Source organism: Perca flavescens, chromosome 20 (assembly GCF_004354835.1).
Source record: "Perca flavescens isolate YP-PL-M2 chromosome 20, PFLA_1.0, whole genome shotgun sequence".
Classification (NCBI taxonomy): domain Eukaryota; kingdom Metazoa; phylum Chordata; class Actinopteri; order Perciformes; family Percidae; genus Perca; species Perca flavescens.
In genome coordinates this window covers 27,518,289-27,539,806 of record NC_041350.1, presented here as the reverse complement: position 1 = coordinate 27,539,806, position 21,518 = coordinate 27,518,289, and the positions used below count along the sequence as shown (strand labels likewise).

General features: G+C 40.8%; 1 protein-coding gene and 1 pseudogene across 4 annotated transcripts in view; one reads left to right on the top strand and one right to left on the bottom strand.

Moving 5' to 3' along the window:
* The window catches only part of slc4a11 (solute carrier family 4 member 11), a 146,262-nt gene extending 128,330 nt beyond the window's left edge, over positions 1–17,932 (top strand). For all 4 annotated transcript variants that reach the window (XM_028565928.1, XM_028565930.1, XM_028565931.1 and 1 more), the window contains exons 16-20: positions 4,344–4,509; positions 7,898–8,071; positions 9,510–9,705; positions 11,099–11,268; positions 16,969–17,932. In XM_028565928.1, coding sequence (XP_028421729.1) covers positions 4,344–4,509; positions 7,898–8,071; positions 9,510–9,705; positions 11,099–11,268; positions 16,969–17,035 — 773 coding nt within the window. In that variant the 3' untranslated portion in view covers positions 17,036–17,932. The remainder of the gene's footprint in view (positions 1–4,343; positions 4,510–7,897; positions 8,072–9,509; positions 9,706–11,098; positions 11,269–16,968) is intronic.
* On the bottom strand, positions 6,857–6,965 carry LOC114547477 (uncharacterized; annotated as a pseudogene).
* Positions 17,933–21,518: the final 3,586 nt, after the last annotated feature.

Below are 21,518 nucleotides of genomic sequence, written 5' to 3'. Positions count from 1 at the left end.
TATTATGTGTTGCTTCACCAGATGCTAGAGAGTTTTTCATACTAAACTATACAGTCTAATCATAGTGTGGGAATATTGGCCTGCAACAAACGTCACCACAATATTATTTTATAGAGAGGTTCGACAAACAACACTCTGAAGTCAAAATTCTTGACTCTTTACTTAACTTTAATGATCATTATCAAGATCAAATCACACACACTGGTTATTTGAAATAAGCAATGTCTCTGATTTATATATTTTATATTTGCAGATTTAATGCATTATAAAAATGTGGACATCATAGATATTTTACCGAAGTAGTGTTAAACACTAACTCATTAAGATGTTTTGTCATGACCCTTTTTTCCATGGCCTTGGTATTCCATAGAGTTGCAAAGAGAAAAGGGATGTTAGCTGATGTTAGATGTTAGACGAAAAGTTTCTTCCCACTCTGAATTTCCATTTCTAAATTGTCTTTGAATGATATCCTCTCAACATAAAAATGCAGGAATCTTTTGAATAATTGAATGATACTGTAAATTGATGTCAGCTTTAATTATCTCAACTCTTCAACTAATGAATAATGATCATGTTTTGTTTTTTTTGTATAGAGGATCCTTCTAAATACTAAGATACCCATGAGCCACTGTTGCTATGGCGAAGGAGCTAGTCAGAGGCGCAAATCAGAGCTGTGGCATATTCAAAATGCTTTGTTAGCTGCATGCTGTAATATCAGGTTTCTTAAAAATAACGGCAGATGGTTTGTTAACACAGAACCATCTGAGGAGTCGTCAATGGAAACTGTGTGGGAAAGGGCAGGCTCTTTGGAAAAATACCTGGCAGGTAAACGGTTGAACCATCAGTCTATCACGTCCGCCATTCTTGTTTTGAATGGTGGCGGCCGCCACACACACCGAAACCACGCCCTTAGCTGCCAGGAGCTCCTCACAGGACACTGATTGGTTCGGTGAGCTGGTAGTTCATCTTTTAAAAAGGTTATATACAAACAATATGGCTCAAAATTCTTCACAGCATTATAAAGGATCAGGTGCATACCAAAAAAAACAAGAACCAAAAGAAAAAACAACAAATACAAGAAAAAATAAAGCTAGAGCTTTTTTTGTAAATCTTACTCTTCAATAAAATGACAGTGTTTCACTAGTCTGGCTATCACCAGACCAAGCTCAATCTTTAAAGATTGAGCATTAGTCTGGGGAGTCCGCTCTGGATTTTCTACTGCACAAAAGGCGTGATCAACGGGCATAGTTCAAATGACTCAATTGGATAGTCCTTCAACCAATCAGACCAACGGATCGTTGGTCTGATGGGTGACGTAGCAGCGACAGCGGCATCAACGGCTTGCTGCCATTCTCTTAATACATCCATGGTTGCTGCGCTTCAGTGGCCGCCACGTTGAATGTAAACAAAAAGCCGATTGCCCGTCGCTTCTCTGTCATTGTGTTAAACCCGCCAATAGCGCGCCAGATGGATAAGCCAGTTTGTGATTGGTCCCCGCAGATTTGTAACGGAAGCAGGATAGAAAAACTTACAGGTTTCCAGCCTGAGCTGCAGGGAGAAATCAAATCACCGGCACATCGGGCTGGCATAAATTTTTTTAATAACTTTCAAAAATAGGAAACAAATTCATGGTGAAATATATTAAAAGGTTTAATTTTCATATACTTGGATTTGTGTCTCTGAAGTTTTCCAAGAATGAGCATGTTGTTGACAACAAAGTCATCTTTGGTATTAGCCAGAACAAGTCCATAAACAATGTCATTTTGCGAGAAGAGTTGAAGTTGAGAAATCCATGGGTTTAAGCCAGCCGTGTAGATCCAGTCAAAAGGCTTCAGAATAAATGCATTGGAAGATTAAATGTTCAGTAGTTTCAGTACCATCACAGAATACACATTTGTTGGTTTCAATACCAAATTGTTATCGTAACAATTCACTGGATGGATACATGCCATTTAAAATCTTAAAATGGAGCTCTTTAGCTTTTGGAGCAATTATTAGATCAATTATTTTGGAGCAAAGGCATTACTTGACAAAATGGATTTTCATGTGATATGTGATCACACTATTCTCATGTGGTCTTGTGATGTTGCGAGAATCCAGCTGCGGTGCAAAAGTGCAATCTTTAGCATCCACTCACTGATGCACACAACAGAATTCTAGGCTCTGTGATTGGATGTTTCTGATCAGAATGCACATTTGGGGTTGTAGTTAACTTCCCTCCCTACTTTTTTATGTGCAAAGGCTTTTACCTACCAGCTAAGTTTTTTCACAGAACCAGATATTTTCTAACAGACAAAAGCTCATACTTTGTAAGGATGGTTCAACCAGGATATTTCACGTTTGTCACACAGAAAAAAATACTACAATTGTCCATCATCGCCATGGTATATGCAGAAAGTATACAGAACTTTGATTTCAGAAACCCTGGATGCCCAAAATACCTCCTCCCACATGGTAACTCTACGCCGCGTGCATGGGCATATATGTTTTCTCACAGCATTTTAATGAATTATGAAGTGATTAGCAGTTGTGTTTCTGTACTGCTAACTAGGGCGAACATGGCTAAGGGAAAAGAATAGTTGATTTCTAACATCTGCAGGTGTATTAGCATTTGTTTGAACTTATAGAAGGTTGTTTATTGTAAGACTTAAGCCTGTTATTTTTTGTCTTTAGGTAATGTTGTGAGGCTCTTTGCTGTAAAAAAAAAAAAAAAATAATAATAATTAAAATAAACCTGCAAATCTAAGCACAGCGTTTGCTTCACAACATCGCATTACATATGAAAAATGAAGGAGAGTAATGAAGTAAGAAAGCTGTTAGTGTTTGCTAGTCGGCTGTCTTTTTGTGGCAGTGCAGTGGTGTTTGGGGTGTATTTACACTTTAGGGATTTGGACTCTGGTCCAAGCCTGCTGAAGGGATCCAATTAATAGCTTGTTTACTTCCAAGACAGACTGTCTAACTGCAGGGCCTCCCCTATTTGGTGCCTTTATTGTCTTTTTATGTTTCTTAATCAAGGCACAGGCCAAAACACATTGGAGATTTTCATTTTTCTATCCTCCATTGTTTAGCATCATTTTTGAGTCTCCATTCATTGTTGCCAAGGCAGCAGCTGCTCTCCAGGGGTCAACACCCAAACACAGAGATGAGCGCCAAACCTTCAAGTGAATTTAAATTGAAGTGCCTGGCCAATTTTCTGTTCCTTTACCTACGGAGACAATAAGTCATAAGATAATAGGTCCATTATTGCATTGTCATTTCTTCCCAAATTTTACCAACTAAATTCAGCTGCATGTGATGGGATGCGATATTTACAGGGTTTCCACAGGGTTTAAAAAAAGTCTAAAATTTCAAAATCAAAATTGCAGGCCTTATAAAGTCCTAAATTTGCTGAAGCATTGTGTTCTAGGTGTTAATTAGTTTTGAACAGGTCTTAATTTCCCTTCGTCCATTCAACACTACCTCAAAATGCTCATTGAAATTCGCCCTCCTTTTTGATTCCATGGTGTTGTAGTTGTTTATTTAGCTAGTCCAAATATAATTTGCTGTATTACGACTACAAACATGCAATTTACATTGCAGCCAATCAGCTTTGGTCTTATTGGTGCCAGTCTCTTTCAGATTGTACCACAGGCACAAAACAGAGTTTATTCTTCAGCTATTAGCGACACTTGACTTGAAAAAAAACAAATTTAAGGCTTGGTTAAAGCCAGTTGCTAACGTTTTTTTTATTTTTTTTATTGTTATGTAAGTCTTAAATTTCATTGATAAAACTCTATAAAAGTTCTTAAAAAGTCTTAAATTTGACTTGGTGAAACCTGCACGATTTTTGGGTGAGTCATCACAGCAGTTTAAGAGACATTTGATGACGTCTGTGAAGATGGAATCTGAAGAGTTTGGGATGTCCTGATAGCAATTTTTTAAGAATTATATGAATTGGATTATTTTTATTTTCTAGGTTACTTTCTCGATAAATTTTTTTAGGATTTTTTTTTGGGCATTTTTAGACCTTTTGTTTGACAGGACAGCTGAAGAAATGAAAGGGGAGAGAGAGAGGGGGAATGACCTCTATCTATGGGCGCCCGCTCTACCAACTGAGCAATCCCGGCACCCCTCGATTAATCAATGTTTTGCCTAAAATATTAGTTGTTCTGTCCAATGAACACCCCCAAAACCAAAAGAATTTTAACTTACATATTTGAGAAGCTGCAATCAGCCAACGTTTGGCGTTTGTGCTTAAAACATGACTAAAATTATGCATTTATCTTCTGTCGATTGAGTAATTGATTTATTGACTAACTATTTCAGCTCTAGTTCAGTAACTTTTTCTCTTCTTCTGTGAACAGTTCCCGTCTTTAAAGTTCACGACCGTCCCGTCTTCAACGTGGCTCCGTTCGAGCGTCTGTCAGCCATGAACGTGGTCAGCGCCATGGGCCTGGGCTTCCTCCTGGCCCTCCTCATCTTCATCGACCAGAACATTGTTGTCTCACTGACCAATGCACCGGAGAACAGGTAGAGGCAAAGATGAGTTCATATACAGAAGGAGTTTCACAAAGCGAGTGTGATTTATTTTCATCTTGTATATGACTTTATACACTTAAAAAAACTGTCCATACTGTCAAAAGGGGATCTGAGATACTAATTATTGTGTATTAAAGGGTAATTACCGTTTTTTTTTAAACTTATTTCCCTATATTGATGTGTGTAATTGCCCGATAGGAACAACAGTCTTTGAAATTGGTCCAGTATTAAGTGTGAACGCTGTAACCGGCAGCCACAGACCGGGCTGCTATGTAACCCTATGGGGCAAATGTGCATCATCAATTTGGTCCACTAAAAGTGCTTTATTTTGCTACTGACAGGCTCCGATTATTACTCTAAGTGTCTGACAACATTTTGGAAAGGATCCCTACAGGGATAGGCCTTTTTAAACTTCTTTGAGAACTTTCTGTTTAACCAGAAACAGCTCTGAGATCGCTAGTACTAAAACCACCAGACTCTATTTAAAAAATCTATACTTTTAGCGTGTGTAGAGCCAACATATTTTCACATATAAATCAGTAAACTGTGTTTGAGTTGTGATTGTTGGAAAACGATGCTAAAATGACTGTTTATTTACATGGAGTCTGGTGGCTTTAGCTAACGCAATTTTTATGTTTAAAGAAAGGATCTTACTCTTTAACAGAAAGGTAGACCTCCTTAGAAATGCTTTTCATAATGTTGTCAGACACTTAGACTATTAAGCTGAGCCTGTCAATTGCAAAACAAGCACTTTTGTAAAGGTAAATACAAGCTGGACAATTGCCCTATTAACTTATATTGTAGCTTGTTTCGCCGCTGCCAACTGCAGTGATCTCGCTTAATACTGGACCAATGTCAAAGATTGTTGTTCCCATCAGTCACCTAGACACAAAAACATAGGAAAATAGGGTCCAGGTTGAAAAAAACAGGAGTTACCCTTTAACTGGCTTAAATTCTTACTATGACCCTTCAAAAAGCCACCAAGGACCTTTGGAATCTGCTGAAACCGGATATTTGCCCGTGTGTTAGGGAGGGAAGATTAACTGAGCCAGAAACTTGACATCTGAGTCAAATTGTCACAGTCAGGGAGCTCTGAAGAAGCCTCGGAGCCAAAACACCATGTCGAGCCTTTACCCCGGTCTCCTACATTTGCATTGGACAGACCACTTTAGTGCCAACAGGCATCAGCCAGCCCAACAGTGAAAATCTATAATGATGGAATTTTCAACCCTTATCATCCACATTTGTTGGACAGAAATGAATTGGATCAAAATGTCTGTTCCGAACGTGGAAGAATTCACTGGAAGGCAAAACAGTAGCTGCTAATGCATAAAAACGTGTGACTTCCAAGAAAGTTGATTTGTTCAACACTATTTTCATATTGTTTTACAAATTGTACTATTGTGATCTAATCTACTCTACACAAACCTATCTAAATAAAATAGAATAGAATCCAAAGCCTTGTATTAGCTGTAAGTGGTGTAATTCTACAAAGCAGGTTTTTAAAAAAAAAACGTTTGCTACATCTCCCACCATGTGTCACTAATAATAGAACAAAAGCTGGAAAAAAAGTTGTGGCTATTTCTGTTCCTGCTTTTCTTTTTTGATCCTTTTATCTAGTGCTTTATTTGCTTGACATCTTTTTCTTTTTTTATTTGTTCTGGAAAAAAGATGTTTATCGAGCCATCAACTTTTTTTTTCACCTGCACAGATCTTTTTTAGCATCACTTCTTTGTTTTCTGTTATTATTTATTCCAAATATCTGTCATTATTATGCAAATAAACATGCACTAAGCAATCTTTTTATTTTATAATTAATTTAAAACTCATACATTTTGGCTTGATAACCATTTAGTTAGACCTATCCAGAGGGATTTAAGGCACAGGACACATGGCTGGTGATGAGTCCAATCAGTGGTTTGATATTTCTGTACTGAACGGTTGCTGTACGCAGTAGAGATGCAGAGACAGAGAAGACGCACAGCACGTATGGCATCAGAAAGCTCGCAGTTGTTCTTTTATGTAAAGTAACTGTAATGTCACTCTCGGCTTACGATGTCCTCATCACTGACATATTGCTTTATGTTTTACTTTGTATGAAAACATGAGAGACATGTAGTTACATGGATATTCTTGTGTGAGAAGAATTATAAGAAAAAGTGACATATGAGTGGTGCTGGGTATCGTTCAAATTTTTTCGGTACCAATACCGTGACTTTGATACCAGCAGTTCCTGAATGATACTGGTTCTTGAACAATACTTTTTTCGATAAAAATTATATAAATTTGTGGTATAAAGAAGGAGCAGAGCCCCTGCTGTTGTAAAACGGAAATAAAAAGCTTACAGCACCGGGTATTCCCAGGCAGTCTCCCATCCAAGTACTGACCCGGCCCTACCCTGCTTAGCTTCCGAGATCGGGCGTGTTCAGGGTGGTATGGCCGTAAGCAATTAGAACAGGTGAACACAAGCTATTTAAAGATGGTAAAATGCAATTACACTTGTGGTATAAAGAAGGAGCAGAGCCCCTTTTTTAACAAAAAGAAATTACATCGCTAAGCATTACGACACAAATCTTTTCCTTCATTTTTCAGCTCCTGTCTCTGTGCATAACGTTTTTCGTGTGTCTCTACGACGTGTAACGTTAGACATCCAACCACCAGCTTTATTAGATCTTGGTAGAAGCATGCTGCATGCTTATTGGCTCACTGATGCTGATGAGATTTACTCTTGGGATGTCAAAATTTGGTATTGAATGATGTGGCATTTTTCGATACTCGATACTAGGAAGCAACTCAGTCGGTGCCTAAAAAGTATTGAATTTGGTACCCAGCCCTACATACGAGCGAGTTTATTCAGGTTGTGTTGAAGATAACCCTAGAAGAACGATGCCCTTTGTGTTTGTGTAGTCTATATCCACAACGTTCCACTTTCAGAATGTCCCTCTTTTCAGCCAGATGTCCGTCACCTTCCTCTTCCTTTGTGTCGGCGTTCTAAACTCCAGTGGATTTGTGAGGACTGTGGTTAACTGCTCCTCAGATCTCTGCAGGGTAAATCCAGACAGCTAGCTAGACTATCTGTCCAATCGGAGTTTTCTGTTGCACGACTAAAACAACTTTGAATGGAGGACGATCTGGCAATGCAATGTTGAAGCTAACCTTAGAAGAAGAATCCCCTTTGTGTTTGTGTGACTGAGCGTGTGGGTTGACTAACTGCTCTTGTTTGTAACTTTCTTTTTACATCTCCATCTGTGAGTGTATGAAGTGTGTGTTTCCAGCAGTGGTCTCTGTGTGGTGTGGGTGAGTTGCTGTGGTTCAGCCTGTTGTTGTCGTGCTGCAGTGTGTTGTTGATGCCGAGTGTGACCGTTGTGCTGCTCCTCAGGCTGCTCAAGGGCACGGCGTATCACTGGGACCTGATGCTCTCTGGGCTCATTAACATACTGATGTCGGTGCTGGGGTTGCCCTGGATGCACGCCGCCTTCCCGCACTCCACCCTCCATGTGCGCCAGCTGGCTTTCGTGGAGCAGCGCGTGGAGGGGGGCCACCTCTATGAGACGTGAGTTTCCCGCCCCTTCACCGCCGCTGCTAATCAGACGCTTAATTAAAGGTCGTCCTCAGAGCATGCAGTGACTGGTAATTCTGTGTTGCAGGCTAACTGTATCCTGCTCTTTCCTGATTGCATGATTACTATGTAACTAACTATTTTCTCTCCGGGTGGAAGAGGGGAGGGGGGTTTTAAGAGATAAGATGATTAGGTTCATCATTATGGCCACATAGATATGTGCAAAGGTAGAGTTAGCGTATATTCAGGATTAGAACTGTGATAAAGAAGGCATAGGGCACAATCTTCGATAAGAGCAGGAGCTCTAATTAGAGATATTGATTGAAGAAAATTATGTGGAACTTAATATTCCAAATTTCCATATCTGATTGTCTATGAACATTTGCGTAAGTGGTTATTAACAGCAGTGGTTCCAAACTTTTCCCATGTGTCAACATTAAAAAAAATCTTAGTTACTAAAAGTAACTAAGCTCACCTTTGAGCAGAACCTTGTGGAAGTGCTCCACAATAAAAAATAAAGCAGGAGACATAAAGTACCCAACAATAGAAAAAAAGTAAAATCACACAGAGATGTCTAAACAGGTGGATATTTATCTGATCTGTCCTTTAGTTTAAGCCTGGTAGAAGAAGCAATGTCTCCCCTCGAATAGGAGTTGTACAACCAAATACAAATTTTTTCTTCTAAGATTGTTTAATTTGAATAATGTTCCAAGGCCTGAAGAGGTAAAGAAAGGTCAAGAAAAAGAAAAGCATGCTTAGAGGAAGAATAGACTGTTTCTTGTCTGTCCCACTAATTATCTTGCGACCTCTCGGACGTATTTAATGAAATCTTGGCTTCACCCTTCTTTGGACAGGATAAGTCGAGGATTGGTGTTTCAGTTATACTGTGTGCAATACATAAGACAAGACAAAACCTAATTCTACATTTCATCATGAAAAACTACTGATTGGTCAGCTTAGATTGCACTGTCCTCCACAACATTACACCTATCAGAGGGCAGAGGGCATTTTAAGCACAGCCACACACACACACACACACATACACAGGACGTTTTTCATTGTGTGTGATCAAAGTCAATTACAATCTCTGTTCCCTCTTTATTAACTTAGGTACACAAGAAAAAAGGTTGGTGTAAATAGATGGTACAAAAATCAGGGTATAGCATTACTTTGTTCACAACAGTCCAAGATTAGAAAATTGTACTGTATACGTTTCCCTCAAACTCCTATATACTGTATACTCCAAACTCCAAGTAACTTGGTCTGGAAAATTGTGGAAAAGCTGCAAGAACGCTGATAAGAAAATCCTGAAACAAATGTTGTCTGTTGCATTGTATAAAACAATTGTGTGCTCTCCAGTAACCATTCAACTGTGTCTATTATTGTGTGTGTGTGTGTGTGTGTGTGTGTGTGTGTGTGTGTGTGTCCTCAGTATCGTCCAGGTGAAAGAGACCCGGCTGACGTCTCTGACTGCCAACATCTTCATCGGAGTGTCAGTGCTGCTGCTGCCTCTGCCGCTGCAATGGATCCCGAAACCGGTCCTGTACGGCCTCTTCCTCTACATCGCCCTCACCTCCATCGACGGAAACCAGATGTGCGACCGCATGGCTCTACTCCTCAAGGAGCAGGTGAGAGAGAGTGTGTGTGTGTGTGTGTGTGTGTGTGTGTGTGTGTGTGTGTGTGTGTGTGTGTGTGTGTGTGTGTGTGTGTGTGTGTGTGTGTGTGTGTGTGTGTGTGTGTGTGTGTGTGTGTGTGTGTGTGTGTGTGTGTGTATATATAATGTAAATATTTACCTTGCATAAGAACAAAGAGAGATGCATTGTACCAGGTTGTAGCACAATTGTTATTTTAGAAAATAGTGTGTGTGTGTGTGTGTGTATGTGTGTGCGCGTGCGTGCGTGCGTGCGAGTAACCATATGTCGATTGCAGGGCTCTGCAGATCAAATGGTTGACTGGGTGCCCGGTGCTGTAGGGCCACACATGAGTCAAATAATATTTGCAAATATGATTTTTTGGTGTGTCTTTTAATCTACTCAGAATACTTTACAGATAGTAAATTAACATAATTGTTCTTGTGTGGTATCAGCCACAGAAAGATGCGTTCTGTCACCCGTCTTACTTCCTGCTGAACCTCTTAACATACATATATTACCAAAATGTTTGTTTTTTTTTTTTTTTTTTTTTAAAAAGGAAATCGACAAGAATCTATTTTCTTGTGTCTCATCTCCTGTTTGTCCGATTTAACCTTGCTACTGGAAGCAAGACTTTCCCCTTAACTGTACACTTCACACACTGGCGCCTCCAAATGGCAGTGAGAGGTAACTGTTACCTTACATTAAAAATGTAATATTTCCCCCCCCTCCCCTCAGAAATGTATTTTGCTTATAGTTACTTCACTTGGATGTTTGAGCTTCACTGTGCAGAATGATGTACGTGCAGAGTTTCCCTCAACATCACAATATTCAACATGAAAGAAGTAGATGACAAGATCAAAATCCCTGTCTTAACATAAAATCTTGACGATACATGATTTTTGTTTCATGAGACACGTTTACAGGCCTCCACTGTGGAGTCTTGAGTCCATACGGTCCAGATAAGTCATGTTTCCAAAATTATTGCAGGCAGTGAGCAAGATTGAGAAAGAGTTTTATTGACAGAGGTGTGTAGTCATTTTGATTGCTGTTAAGGTTCATACCCAAGGGCGTAACTTTGGGTTCAACATGGGGGGGAGGTTGGGATCTCCATCTATCTTGCGAGGCCGTTTGTTTCATCATTGAGGGAACAATTTCTAACCGGGGGTTCTTGGGATGCGTGCTATAAATACACTTTATAAGAAAACATCCACTGAAAGCCAAATGCTATTTATGATCTAAAAGCCGCTGTGCACTTCTTCTAGTTGTGTGGGCTGTCCACTTCCCTGAGTCATTTCTTTTAAGACAGCAGGAGACTCGAGGACAGCGAGGAGAAGAACCTTGGGGTAGATTGTTTTTTAATCTGTCCTGATCCTCTCACCTCCTGCAGACGTCTTACCCGCCCACCCACTACATCCGCAAAGTGCCCCAGAGGAAGATCCACTACTTCACCTTCCTGCAGATGATGCAGCTGCTGGTTCTCTGCACGTTTGGCATGTACCCCATACCGTACATGAAGATGGTCTTCCCTCTGTTCATGGTCATGCTAATTCCAATCAGGTACGACTGCAGCCATTTTTGTCCCAGAAAATGAGTTTTCCTCAAGTGCTTTAAAACCGGATGCCTCTCAGCAGCCCACACATAACAAGTGCTGTGTCTGACCTGAATCTTTCTCTGGGCGAATCTGTGGATGTGTTTCTATTAGTACAGACATTATGCAACATGACACCACACAAATTGCAACAAAAACTCTGTCAACAGATCTAGTCTCATGGGAGTCTCCTCTATAACATATAAAAAGTCCTAAGAGAGCCAAGTGGTGGATAGTATTGAAAAATACTGAAATCCGTGATGCCACAGTTTCCCATTGCAGCCCCATCGCAGGGGGGTGAATAGGGAAAATATTTTGACTAACAGATATTAGCATTAAGTTGACATTAAGACGAAGGAAGGAATCATCTAATTAAATATGTGCTAATATGCATAAATACAGGTGTTTTTGGTATTTTTCAACTTGGACCCTACTTGCCCATGCATTGGTGTGACTAATGTGTACAAAAATCTTTGAAATCTTTTGAAATCTTTTGGTATTGAGTATTGAGCTGAAACCGGCAGCCACGAACCGGGCTGCAATGGAAAATACACACTGTCAGCCTCTGTCCACTAAAAGGGCTGTTTGTGCTGCTGACAGGCTCAGTGTCTGACAACATTATGGAAAGGATCCCTTCAGAGAGAGAGCTTTCTTTTTTGAAGAGTAAGATCCTTTTTTGTTTCCACCACTTAGATCTCTTAGGACTTGTTATATGCTATTGAGAAGACTTTTATGAGACTAGATCACTTGAAAGAGTTTCTGTTGCAATTTGTTGCATTCGCCCCTTTATTTCTCACAAAATGCTTGCACTATATTGTTGTCAAAACCACGTATCTTTCTAAACACTACCTTCTGGGGGGAATAAAGTTGACATTTCTAGTTTTCTTGATTAATCTTAATTTAATTTCTCAATTGATTTCCTTTGGGTCTAATGTGTTTCTTTTTGGAAACATCTGGCAGTCGAGATACAAATGTTTTGTGCCGCAGTTCATCTGCACAAAACCAAATGTGTGAAAACAGTGGCTGCAGCACTGACAGCAGATGGGTGTTGTGCATTATATATGTTATTTGTAAATTCACAGAATAATTTACCGCAGTCCTTGACTTTCTTTGGTGCATCAAACTAGTGGAATATATTCAATAAAAAATGATGTTTTTCATTTGGAAAAACTGTTCAACTCTAAATAAAGTCAACTTTATTTACCCAGTACTTAGTATTGCTTACTAGTATTTTCCTATTTTTGTGTCTGTGAAGCACCTTTGTGACTTCTTCTTTTCTTATCTTTTTTTAAACCAAATGATTATGAAAGTTAGTTTTTTCAGAGCACCATACCCAAGTTTGCTGAAACACACTGGTTGGAGTTCATTTCCACACCTTTACATTACATACCATTATTAAAGCCTGATCCAGTGGTGACATCACACCAACTGGCAGTTCCGAATGTCACAGTGGCACAAAGTTGTTCAGTGAAGAGCTAAATGTGTCAACAGCATCCAAATAATATTTCTAACTACAAAATCCACCCCGAGACCAGACAACTGCTGTTTATAATAGTCTTCACCTCTCATTAAGGCTAACTCTTTTGTTATTGAAACGTTTTCGGGTAGATGCTAGATCGGATCCGCTAGATGTGTCAACGTCAAAGGACGTGCCTCGTGGCCCGCCTTATTCTAATAATAATAATAATAATAATAATAATAATAATAATAATAATAATAAATTGAATTTATATAGCGCTTTTCACAAACTCAAAGTCACTTTACAGGGTATAGATAATAAAGACAAACAAACAAAACAAGATTCAGGCACAGATGAAAAGGGGATGGGCGTGGGGCTAGGGATAGGCAGTGGTGAAGAGATGGGTCTTGAGGCGAGACTGGAAGATGGTGAGGGACTCTGAGGTGCGGAGCTCTTGGGGGAGGGAGTTCCAGAGCCTGTCAGCTGCCCCGGAGAATGCTGTGTCCTCAAAACTGTGGAGGTTGGACTTTTGCATACAGAGACCAGCTGAGGTGGATCTGAGGGACCGTGAGGGCTGGTACAGGGAGAGGAGGTCAGTGAGGTACGAGGGGGGCCAGATGGTGGATGGCTTTGTAGGTGAGGACCAGGATTTTGTAGGTGATCCGGTGGGAGATAGGAAGCCAGTGGAGTTGTTTTAGGACTGGAGTGATGTGGTGCCAGGATTTGGAGCAGGTGATGAGTCGGGCGGCTGAGTTCTGGACCAGTTGGAGTCTGTTGATGTTGGTAGAGCTGATGCCGAGGAGAAGTGAGTTGCAGTAATCCAGTAAGGAGGAGATGAAGGCATGAATGAGTCTTTCAGCAGCGGGGGGTGTGGGAGAGGGTCTGATTTTAGCAAAGTTGCGGAGGTGAAAGAAGATTGGCTTACCCTGTTATTCCAACACCTTACCCTAACCAATCCCAACTCCTCGTGCCTAAATCTAACCACGTCGACACATCTAGTGGATCCGATCCCCTTTTCGGGGCACTTGAGGATAGTGCAGCAAATTGGCCACACGACATTGACATATGAACTTATACATTTGCTATTGGTTATGGCTAAATGCTCCACTATGTTCACCAGCTAGTCTCTGACTGTGTCTGTGTGCCGTTTGCTGCTGGTACAGTGGCTAGAAACAGCTGCATCATGAAACGGCGCTAATCAAAACAAAAAGACACCAGTTAACCAAACCAATCAGCTTGTTCACATGCTCCGTAGAGCTGAGGGGGAAATGCAGAGTTGGGTGATTCTCTGTCACTACAAGAAAACAGCGTTATGAATCCTGCGAGGGGAAACTACATTTTTACACTCTGTTGGTGTTACACATTACACACGGGCCCGAAATACACACACATGCACAAACAGGACCTTATACGTGCACTAACGGACAGATGTCAGAGTGAGGGGGCTGCCCATTAAAGGGGCCCCGAGCAGTTGGGGGTTCAGTGCCTTGCTCAAGGGTACCTTGGTAGTGCCCACAATCTGTACTTAGTCCATACGGGGACTTGAACCAAGTTCTTACCGACTGAGCTACTGCAACTAAGCAGCCCCTATACATCCCCTAGACATACATTTAGTCCTTTCATCCATATACTATGAGTGATTAGAGCAGCTTTAGGGCAGCCATCATGTACAATTTGTCCTAGTCTATATCGACGACGTTCCACTTACGGGATTGCTCCGGTGCTGCCTGAAATTCCGCCGGATGTCCCTCATTTCGGCCAGATGTCCGTCACCTTCCTCTTTCTTTGTGTCGGCGTTCTAACCTCCGGTGGATTTGTGAGGACTATGGTTAACTGCTCCTCAGATCTCTGCAGGGTAAATCCAGACAGCTAGCTAGACTATCTGTCCAATCTGAGTTTTCTGTTGCACGACTAAGGGCGTTTTCACACATACCTCGTTTGGTCCGGACTTTCGGACTTTTTAGTTTGATCCGAACCAAAATTACAGGTGTGAAACCTCCCCCGGACCGCGGTCCAGATCAAAAGACCAAATTTTGGTCCGATAAAAAGAGGTGGTCTCGGTCCGGACCAAACTGAACCATGGTCCGGTTCGTTTATAGTGTGAAAGCATTTTTTGGATGGTTCGGACTTTTGGACCAAATACAAGAAGCTCTGGCAGGCTCTCCTTGTGTTACTCCTTTAAGGTGCTTAGTGAGAGAGAGTGACGGTGAATGCGTTCAGAGAAGACAGCTGTCGGCTATCAGAGCAGAGAATACATCAGCAGTTTATTTGTTAAGTGGTAAATGTACAGCGTAGGTTTCAGTTTGTCTCTGAATAAATGCTCCAGAAAGAAAGTTCCCGTGTCTTGCTTCTCAACATCACAACAAAACAAAAAGGGCCGCGGCAGTAGGGGGAGAGCAGCAGTCAGTAGGGGGAGAGCAGTAGGGGGAGAGCAGCAGTCAGTAGGGGGAGAGCAGCAGTCAGTAGGGGGAGAGCAGCAGTCAGTAGGGGGAGGCAGCAGTCAGTAGGGGAGAGCAGTAGGGGGAGAGCAGCAGTCAGTGGGGGAGCAGCAGTCAGTAGGGGGAGAGCAGCAGTCAGTAGGGGGAGAGGAGCAGCAGTCAGTAGGGGGAAAGCAGCAGTCAGTAGGGGGAGAGCAGTAGGGGGAGAGCAGCAGTCAGTAGGGGGAGAGCAGCAGTCAGTAGGGAGAGCAGCAGTCAGTAGGGGGAGAGGAGCAGCAGTCAGTAGGGGGAGAGGAGCAGCAGTCAGTAGGGGGAGAGCAGCAGTCAGTAGGGGAGGCAGCAGTCAGTAGGGGGGAGGCAGCAGTCAGTAGGGGGAGGCAGCAGTCAGTGGGGGAGGCAGCAGGCAGTGGGGGAGGCAGCAGTCAGTGGGGAGAGCAGCAGTCAGTGGGGGAGAGCAGTGGGGGAGGCAGCAGTCAGTGGGGGAGGCAGCAGTCAGTGGGGGAGGCAGCAGTCAGTGGGGAGGCAGCAGTCAGTAGGGGAGGCAGCAGGCAGTAGGGGAGAGCAGCAGGCTGTGGGGGAGGCAGCAGGCAGTAGGGAGGAGCAGCAGGCAGTGGGGAGAGCAGCAGTCAGTGGGGGAGGCAGCAGGCAGTAGGGGGAGAGCAGCAGTAGGGGGAGAGGAGCAGCAGGCAGTAGGGGGAGAGCAGCAGTCAGTAGGGGGAGAGCAGCAGTAGGGGAGAGGAGCAGCAGGCAGTAGGGGGAGAGCAGCAGTCAGTAGGGGGAGAGCAGCAGGCAGTAGGGGGAGAGCAGCAGTAGGGGGAGAGGAGCAGCAGGCAGTAGGGGGAGAGCAGCAGTCAGTAGGGGGAGAGCAGCAGGCAGTAGGGGGAGAGCAGCAGTCAGTAGGGGGAGAGCAGCAGTCAGTAGGGGGAGAGCAGCAGTCAGTAGGGGAGAGCAGCAGGCAGTAGGGGGAGAGCAGCAGTCAGTAGGGGGAGAGCAGCAGTCAGTTGGAAAAACTCCGACACAGAGAGAGGATATGAGAGGACGAGGAAGCCCTTCAACAAACCAATCAGTTAGAAGTATCTGGAGACGTAGCTCACGTATGTGATGATGGCAGGACGTAGGTTTGTGACGTATAGATCTTTAGTGCGCTTGCAAAACTGCAGTGTGAAACCACAACTTACCGGATCAAATGTATACAATGTAACAAAAACATGAACCTTGGTCCGGACTTTCATGTGTGAAAACGCCCTTAAACAACTTTTGAATGTACACGTTCCACCAAAACAAGTTCCTTCCTAAGGCTATTTTGCCGCGGCACCATGGCACCATCCAGTGCTTAACGCCGCCCAAGACGATTGTGATTGGTTTAAAGAAATGCAAATAAACCAGAGCACGTTTTTCTCCACAGCGCTGTGGAGGAAGGTCTGGCCTAATGCCGTTTGTGCTGCCTCAATAGCAGCAGTTCTCCTGCATTAAAAAGAAAAGGAAAAATCATTTGTCTTGAAGATTTTCCCTTTTAGTATATCATTTTGTAGTTGAAATACAGTATATGCTGCATGTTCCCAACCAGATCTCTTGTGCCATGCTTCTATCAGCCACCACTATATCGTTGATTCCATCTCTTGTTCACTGGTACTGCTGAGAAGGAAGTGATAAATCTGGTCTGATAACATCTGACATTCTGATGGTTTGCTGGTTTGTTTCCTCCGGTTTTCTTTCTCAGTGCCGGTCTAACAAATAACGACTTACATGGATTCTCTGTGCTCTGTGTTTAGGAACAACGTGCTTCCTCATATCATTGAGGCGAAATACTTGGACATAATGGATGCCCAACACATGTAGCCACAGATGGAGACAAGTTCTGGATCCACCAAAAAAAGAAGGGGTCTGGAATTGAGAAAATGAAAGGAAATGAGGATTAAAAAACAACAAGATATTTTTCAATGCAACACTGTACGGAAGCAAAAAGGAGAATAACCGACTGTTTGGATTTTTGTATCCGATAAGAACATTCTTACAGGGGAAGCACTGGAAATGTGGGAAGTCGCGTGAGAAAGAGAGATGAGAGCTGTTGGAAATCTGTCCAAACGTGGACAGACAGCATCTCTCTGAGGGAAAGTTCTACCGAAGAACACGAGCATCCAGAACTCCCTGTTTCACCTCCGTTTGACCCCGTCAGCTTGTTCCGTGCCATATATACCTCCACGTTCTCCTCTCACGCCATATCAATATAATTACAATATCTTTACTAAAGTGTATTCATCTGTGTTTTAAGCTAAAAGTACTCACTAATACTGTGTAAGTAATTAAAAATGCTGCCAGTGTACATTGTAGAGTACGTAGAAAGGTGTAATGGCACAATGTAAGTATGAACAATATTTTTTTTGGGGGGGGTTTGACACTTTGCACTCACATTGTGTTTTTACACTGTCATTTGGGGAAATATTGCATACTTACACTGTGTTGATAAATACTTTTTTTTTTTTTTTTTTTCCTGTGGGTGAATTAGCTGGTAAGAACACTGCATTTAAGCCACTGCAAAGTAAAGCTGTACTTTTTGTAATTCTGTCATTGTGCAGTGTTAAAACCTTTACATTCCTGCACCTTTTAGCTGTGATCCCCCTTTTTCTACCAAGGACTCTTGTGCCCGTGCATATTTAGTTTCTAAGTCATTCCAGCAAATGTCAGTGTTCATCAAGGAGGCAAAGGGGGGTGTGTGTGTGTGTGTGTGTGTGTGTGTGTGTGTGTGTGTGTGGGTGGGGGGAGGTTGTGTACATTACTAGTCTGTCCTTCATCTAGCTTACTGCCAGCTCTTTAGAGAAGCTCATTTTTAAGGTGGAGTTTAATTTACTCAGCCAAATAAAAAAAAAAAAAACATTCCACAGGTATATATTACATAGATATTACAATTATTTAGAATGACAGCACAAACCACATCATATAGTGAAATCTTTATCAAATTATGAATATATTAGAATATATTATGGCAATATACAAAACAGATTTCTAGGTTAAATTCAAATAGAATATTTATTTATCATGATGACAGTTTATCTTTTAAGTACAAAATGAGAATTGTATATGTTTATCCCGAACTGGAAAGTGGTTTGTAATTGTCCGTTTGCTCCTTTACATTCCACAGTTACTGATTCCATGTTTTGAGTGTCTTGTTGTACATCTGGCTTTGCCGCAGTGTTTACATATCAAAGTCCCTTCCAGCTCCATGGCAAAGTCCAACACAGTTCTGGTGCATTGCTAGTAAAGATGGAAGTCAGGTAAAGGTAAAACAAACAGGAAAAAAAAAAAATAAAGATAAAGAAAGCGTTTGTGAGCAACAAAATGCATCTTTTTTTTTTTTTTTTTTTTGTGAACAAGTATTCAAAGCTGAGTTTTAGAATAATCTGGTTTTGTTTTATATTTAGATGTTATGATTAGATCAATGCTTGCAAATGTTGTCATGTAACAATCCAGATGTCTGGAAAGAGTAACTTGTTATCTACAGTACAAAAAGAACAAAAAAAAAGATAATTTCTAAGCGAGCGCCGGTTTGCTCAAAGCATGACTCATCTGGGTTTTTGATACAATGTGATGCCGATAGACATGTATCCTACGATTTAAAAAAAAAAAAAAAAAAAAAGAAGAAGTAGCAAGTCAAAACTAACTTCTCAATAAACCGAATGCAACGCTCAATATTCAGCAATACTGTGTATAAAAAAAACAGAACTTCACTGGTGAGATTCGAGTTTCACAGCGAAAAGACAGGCCAGCTGTATTTTTAAGACAAACTTTTCAGTCCATCCTCATGGTATAAAAACTGCTCTGTGCTGATTCAATTATTGCACACATCAAGGAGAAGAAGAATGGGGGAAAAAAAAGCATGCCTGTCAACAAGGCTTTCTCAGTGCTGGATTTTATTACGGTTTAAAGTACTTGCTTTTCCAATATCTAAATGGCAGCTCCCTCATGCAGTTCTGTTCAACTTTGTCTTACAGATGTGAGAAAGATGTCCAATTTAAACAGATGTCTCATGCCGAGATAGCAAGGCATGAAAGGGAAGCTCTTTGGGCATTTGCATAATCTCTGGATGAAGGCTTAAAACAGCAGTGGTGAGAGAGGAGAGAGATTGTGAGGTATGAAGTAATATGTACAGTTTGCAATGCAAAGTTTAGTTTTTATCAAGTTATCCATTATAATCCATGGCAAGGTATTAGTTTCTAACTTTGGGCCGAGTACAGAGATTTAACCATTCTTCTTCTTATGTGACAGTATTGTTGTTCCTTGATATTTTCTCTGTGCTGATGATTTTGGAATAGCAGCAAACTTCTCTCAGAGGACTAAACATTGGATTCAGAGTGATAGACATTTGTGAAACCTTAACTCCCTTCCTCCTAATTGAATTTGTTTGAAATTGCGTACTGTGGTGTTTTTTCTTTCCTTTCCCTGATTTCATATAACCTACTTTTTTCTAATGATGAATGTAAGATGTGTGGATTTTTATATAGCATACTAATTTAGGTGTCAAACAGAATCTGTAATTTTTTGTCAAAAAGATCAGCTATAATATGTAAAAATGAGAAAAAAATGGTTTAAGACAGAATGTGTTGGTTTACTATAGTGTATATATATATATATATATATATATATATATATATATATATATAGTGTGTGTATATATATATACTGTACACTGAAAAAGAGACTATCTTGAGCTGTTTGCCAAATAAAAAGTAGTAGTGATGAAAGTATGTGTGTGCGTGTGTGTATTGACCACAAAAAAATTCTCTGAATAACTGTCCAGATGTTCAGAACGTTTGATGTGTATATTAATGGCTTTTAGAGGAGGATTCAGGACAGAGATTTGACCCCCTTGACTATTCACTTTGTTCCATTATGAGGTATCATAAAAGGTTGAGTTGTACATCTACGCATTGAATTTGCTGGACACAAATCTGTTGTGGAGCTATTTTAACCAGACCATTTCTTTATGTAAAAAAATAACACTTTGTTTCAAGCAAGTGTAATCCCAAATGGAACTAGCACTGGGCCTGGAACCTTTCAACCTTTTGGTACCAACCAAAATGTGGCAGTGGTATCCAGTATCAAATACTGAAAGCTAGCATTTATTTATTTTATTTAACGAAACAATGTTTTATTCTAGACTAATGTGTTTTATATTTCCCAAAGTAGGGAGGACACAAGAAAGAACAATAGGATGGACGGGCAACATTTCCCATTAAAAACACATGAGTCTTATTGGTGAAGACTGGTTGAAGTGGCTGCCCCAGTTCTAAGTTCTCTGTCCCTCCCAAAGCTGAAATGACAACTGCGCTCTCTGCTGTGCACAACAAAAACCTCAAAATCTAATTTGCAGATCGACAGAGCAAATGTCCAGCTCTCTAGAGAATTGAACCTTTTCTTAATGTATTTACTTTACTTAACCCTTACCTCTTGCACCACCCTCAGGCCAAAATATCAACTTTGCACACAATAAATCTCATAATCTATCTGATATGAATGTTGTGATCATTGCTGAGCTCAGTCATGCTCCCAAAGGGATGAACCTTTTCAATTTGACTGACCCCATAGCTTTTCCTCTGGCGCCACCCTGAGGACAAACTTTAGATTTTCTGCTCCACCACTCTGAAAATCATCAGGATGCATTTTGGTATTTTTTTTTAGATACTGCACAGAAACAATCCCCACAAAAAAAAAAAAAAAAAAAACGTGACAAACGGGAGATGGAATATAACTCAGTGCATTTATTCTAGTATTGTACTTAAGTACAATTCTGAGGTTCTTGGGTCTCTTGTTTTACAGGGAGGGAAATATTTTATTGCACTACATTTATCTGGCAACTTTAGTTCTAATCACTTTACAAATTAAGTAAAGCGTGTATGAAAAGTTTGACTATAAGAGCAACTTTTTTGATAATAGTTTGTCAGTTTTCATACAAAATCATGTAATTCAGACTTATTTAAATCCTTAAAAAAAATTAAATATCTTTGAGGTTTGTAGGTTGGACAAAACAAACATTGTAAAGGTGTCACTTTGGGCTCTGGGTAATTGTTTTTTTCTCTCACTGTTTTTACATTTTTTACAAACCAAACAATCAATTATTCAATTAATGGAGAAAATAATCAGCAAAAGAAAAAAAGAATCAGTTGCATATTCAACAGACATTTTTCTGCATTGAGTACATTTTCGTAATTAAACAACCTCTTCAATGCAGGACTTTTACTTGTAATAGAGTCTTTTTACAGTGTGGTATTAGTACTTGTACAGCAGTAAAGGATGTGAATACTTGCTCTACAGGTGAACTTCTCTG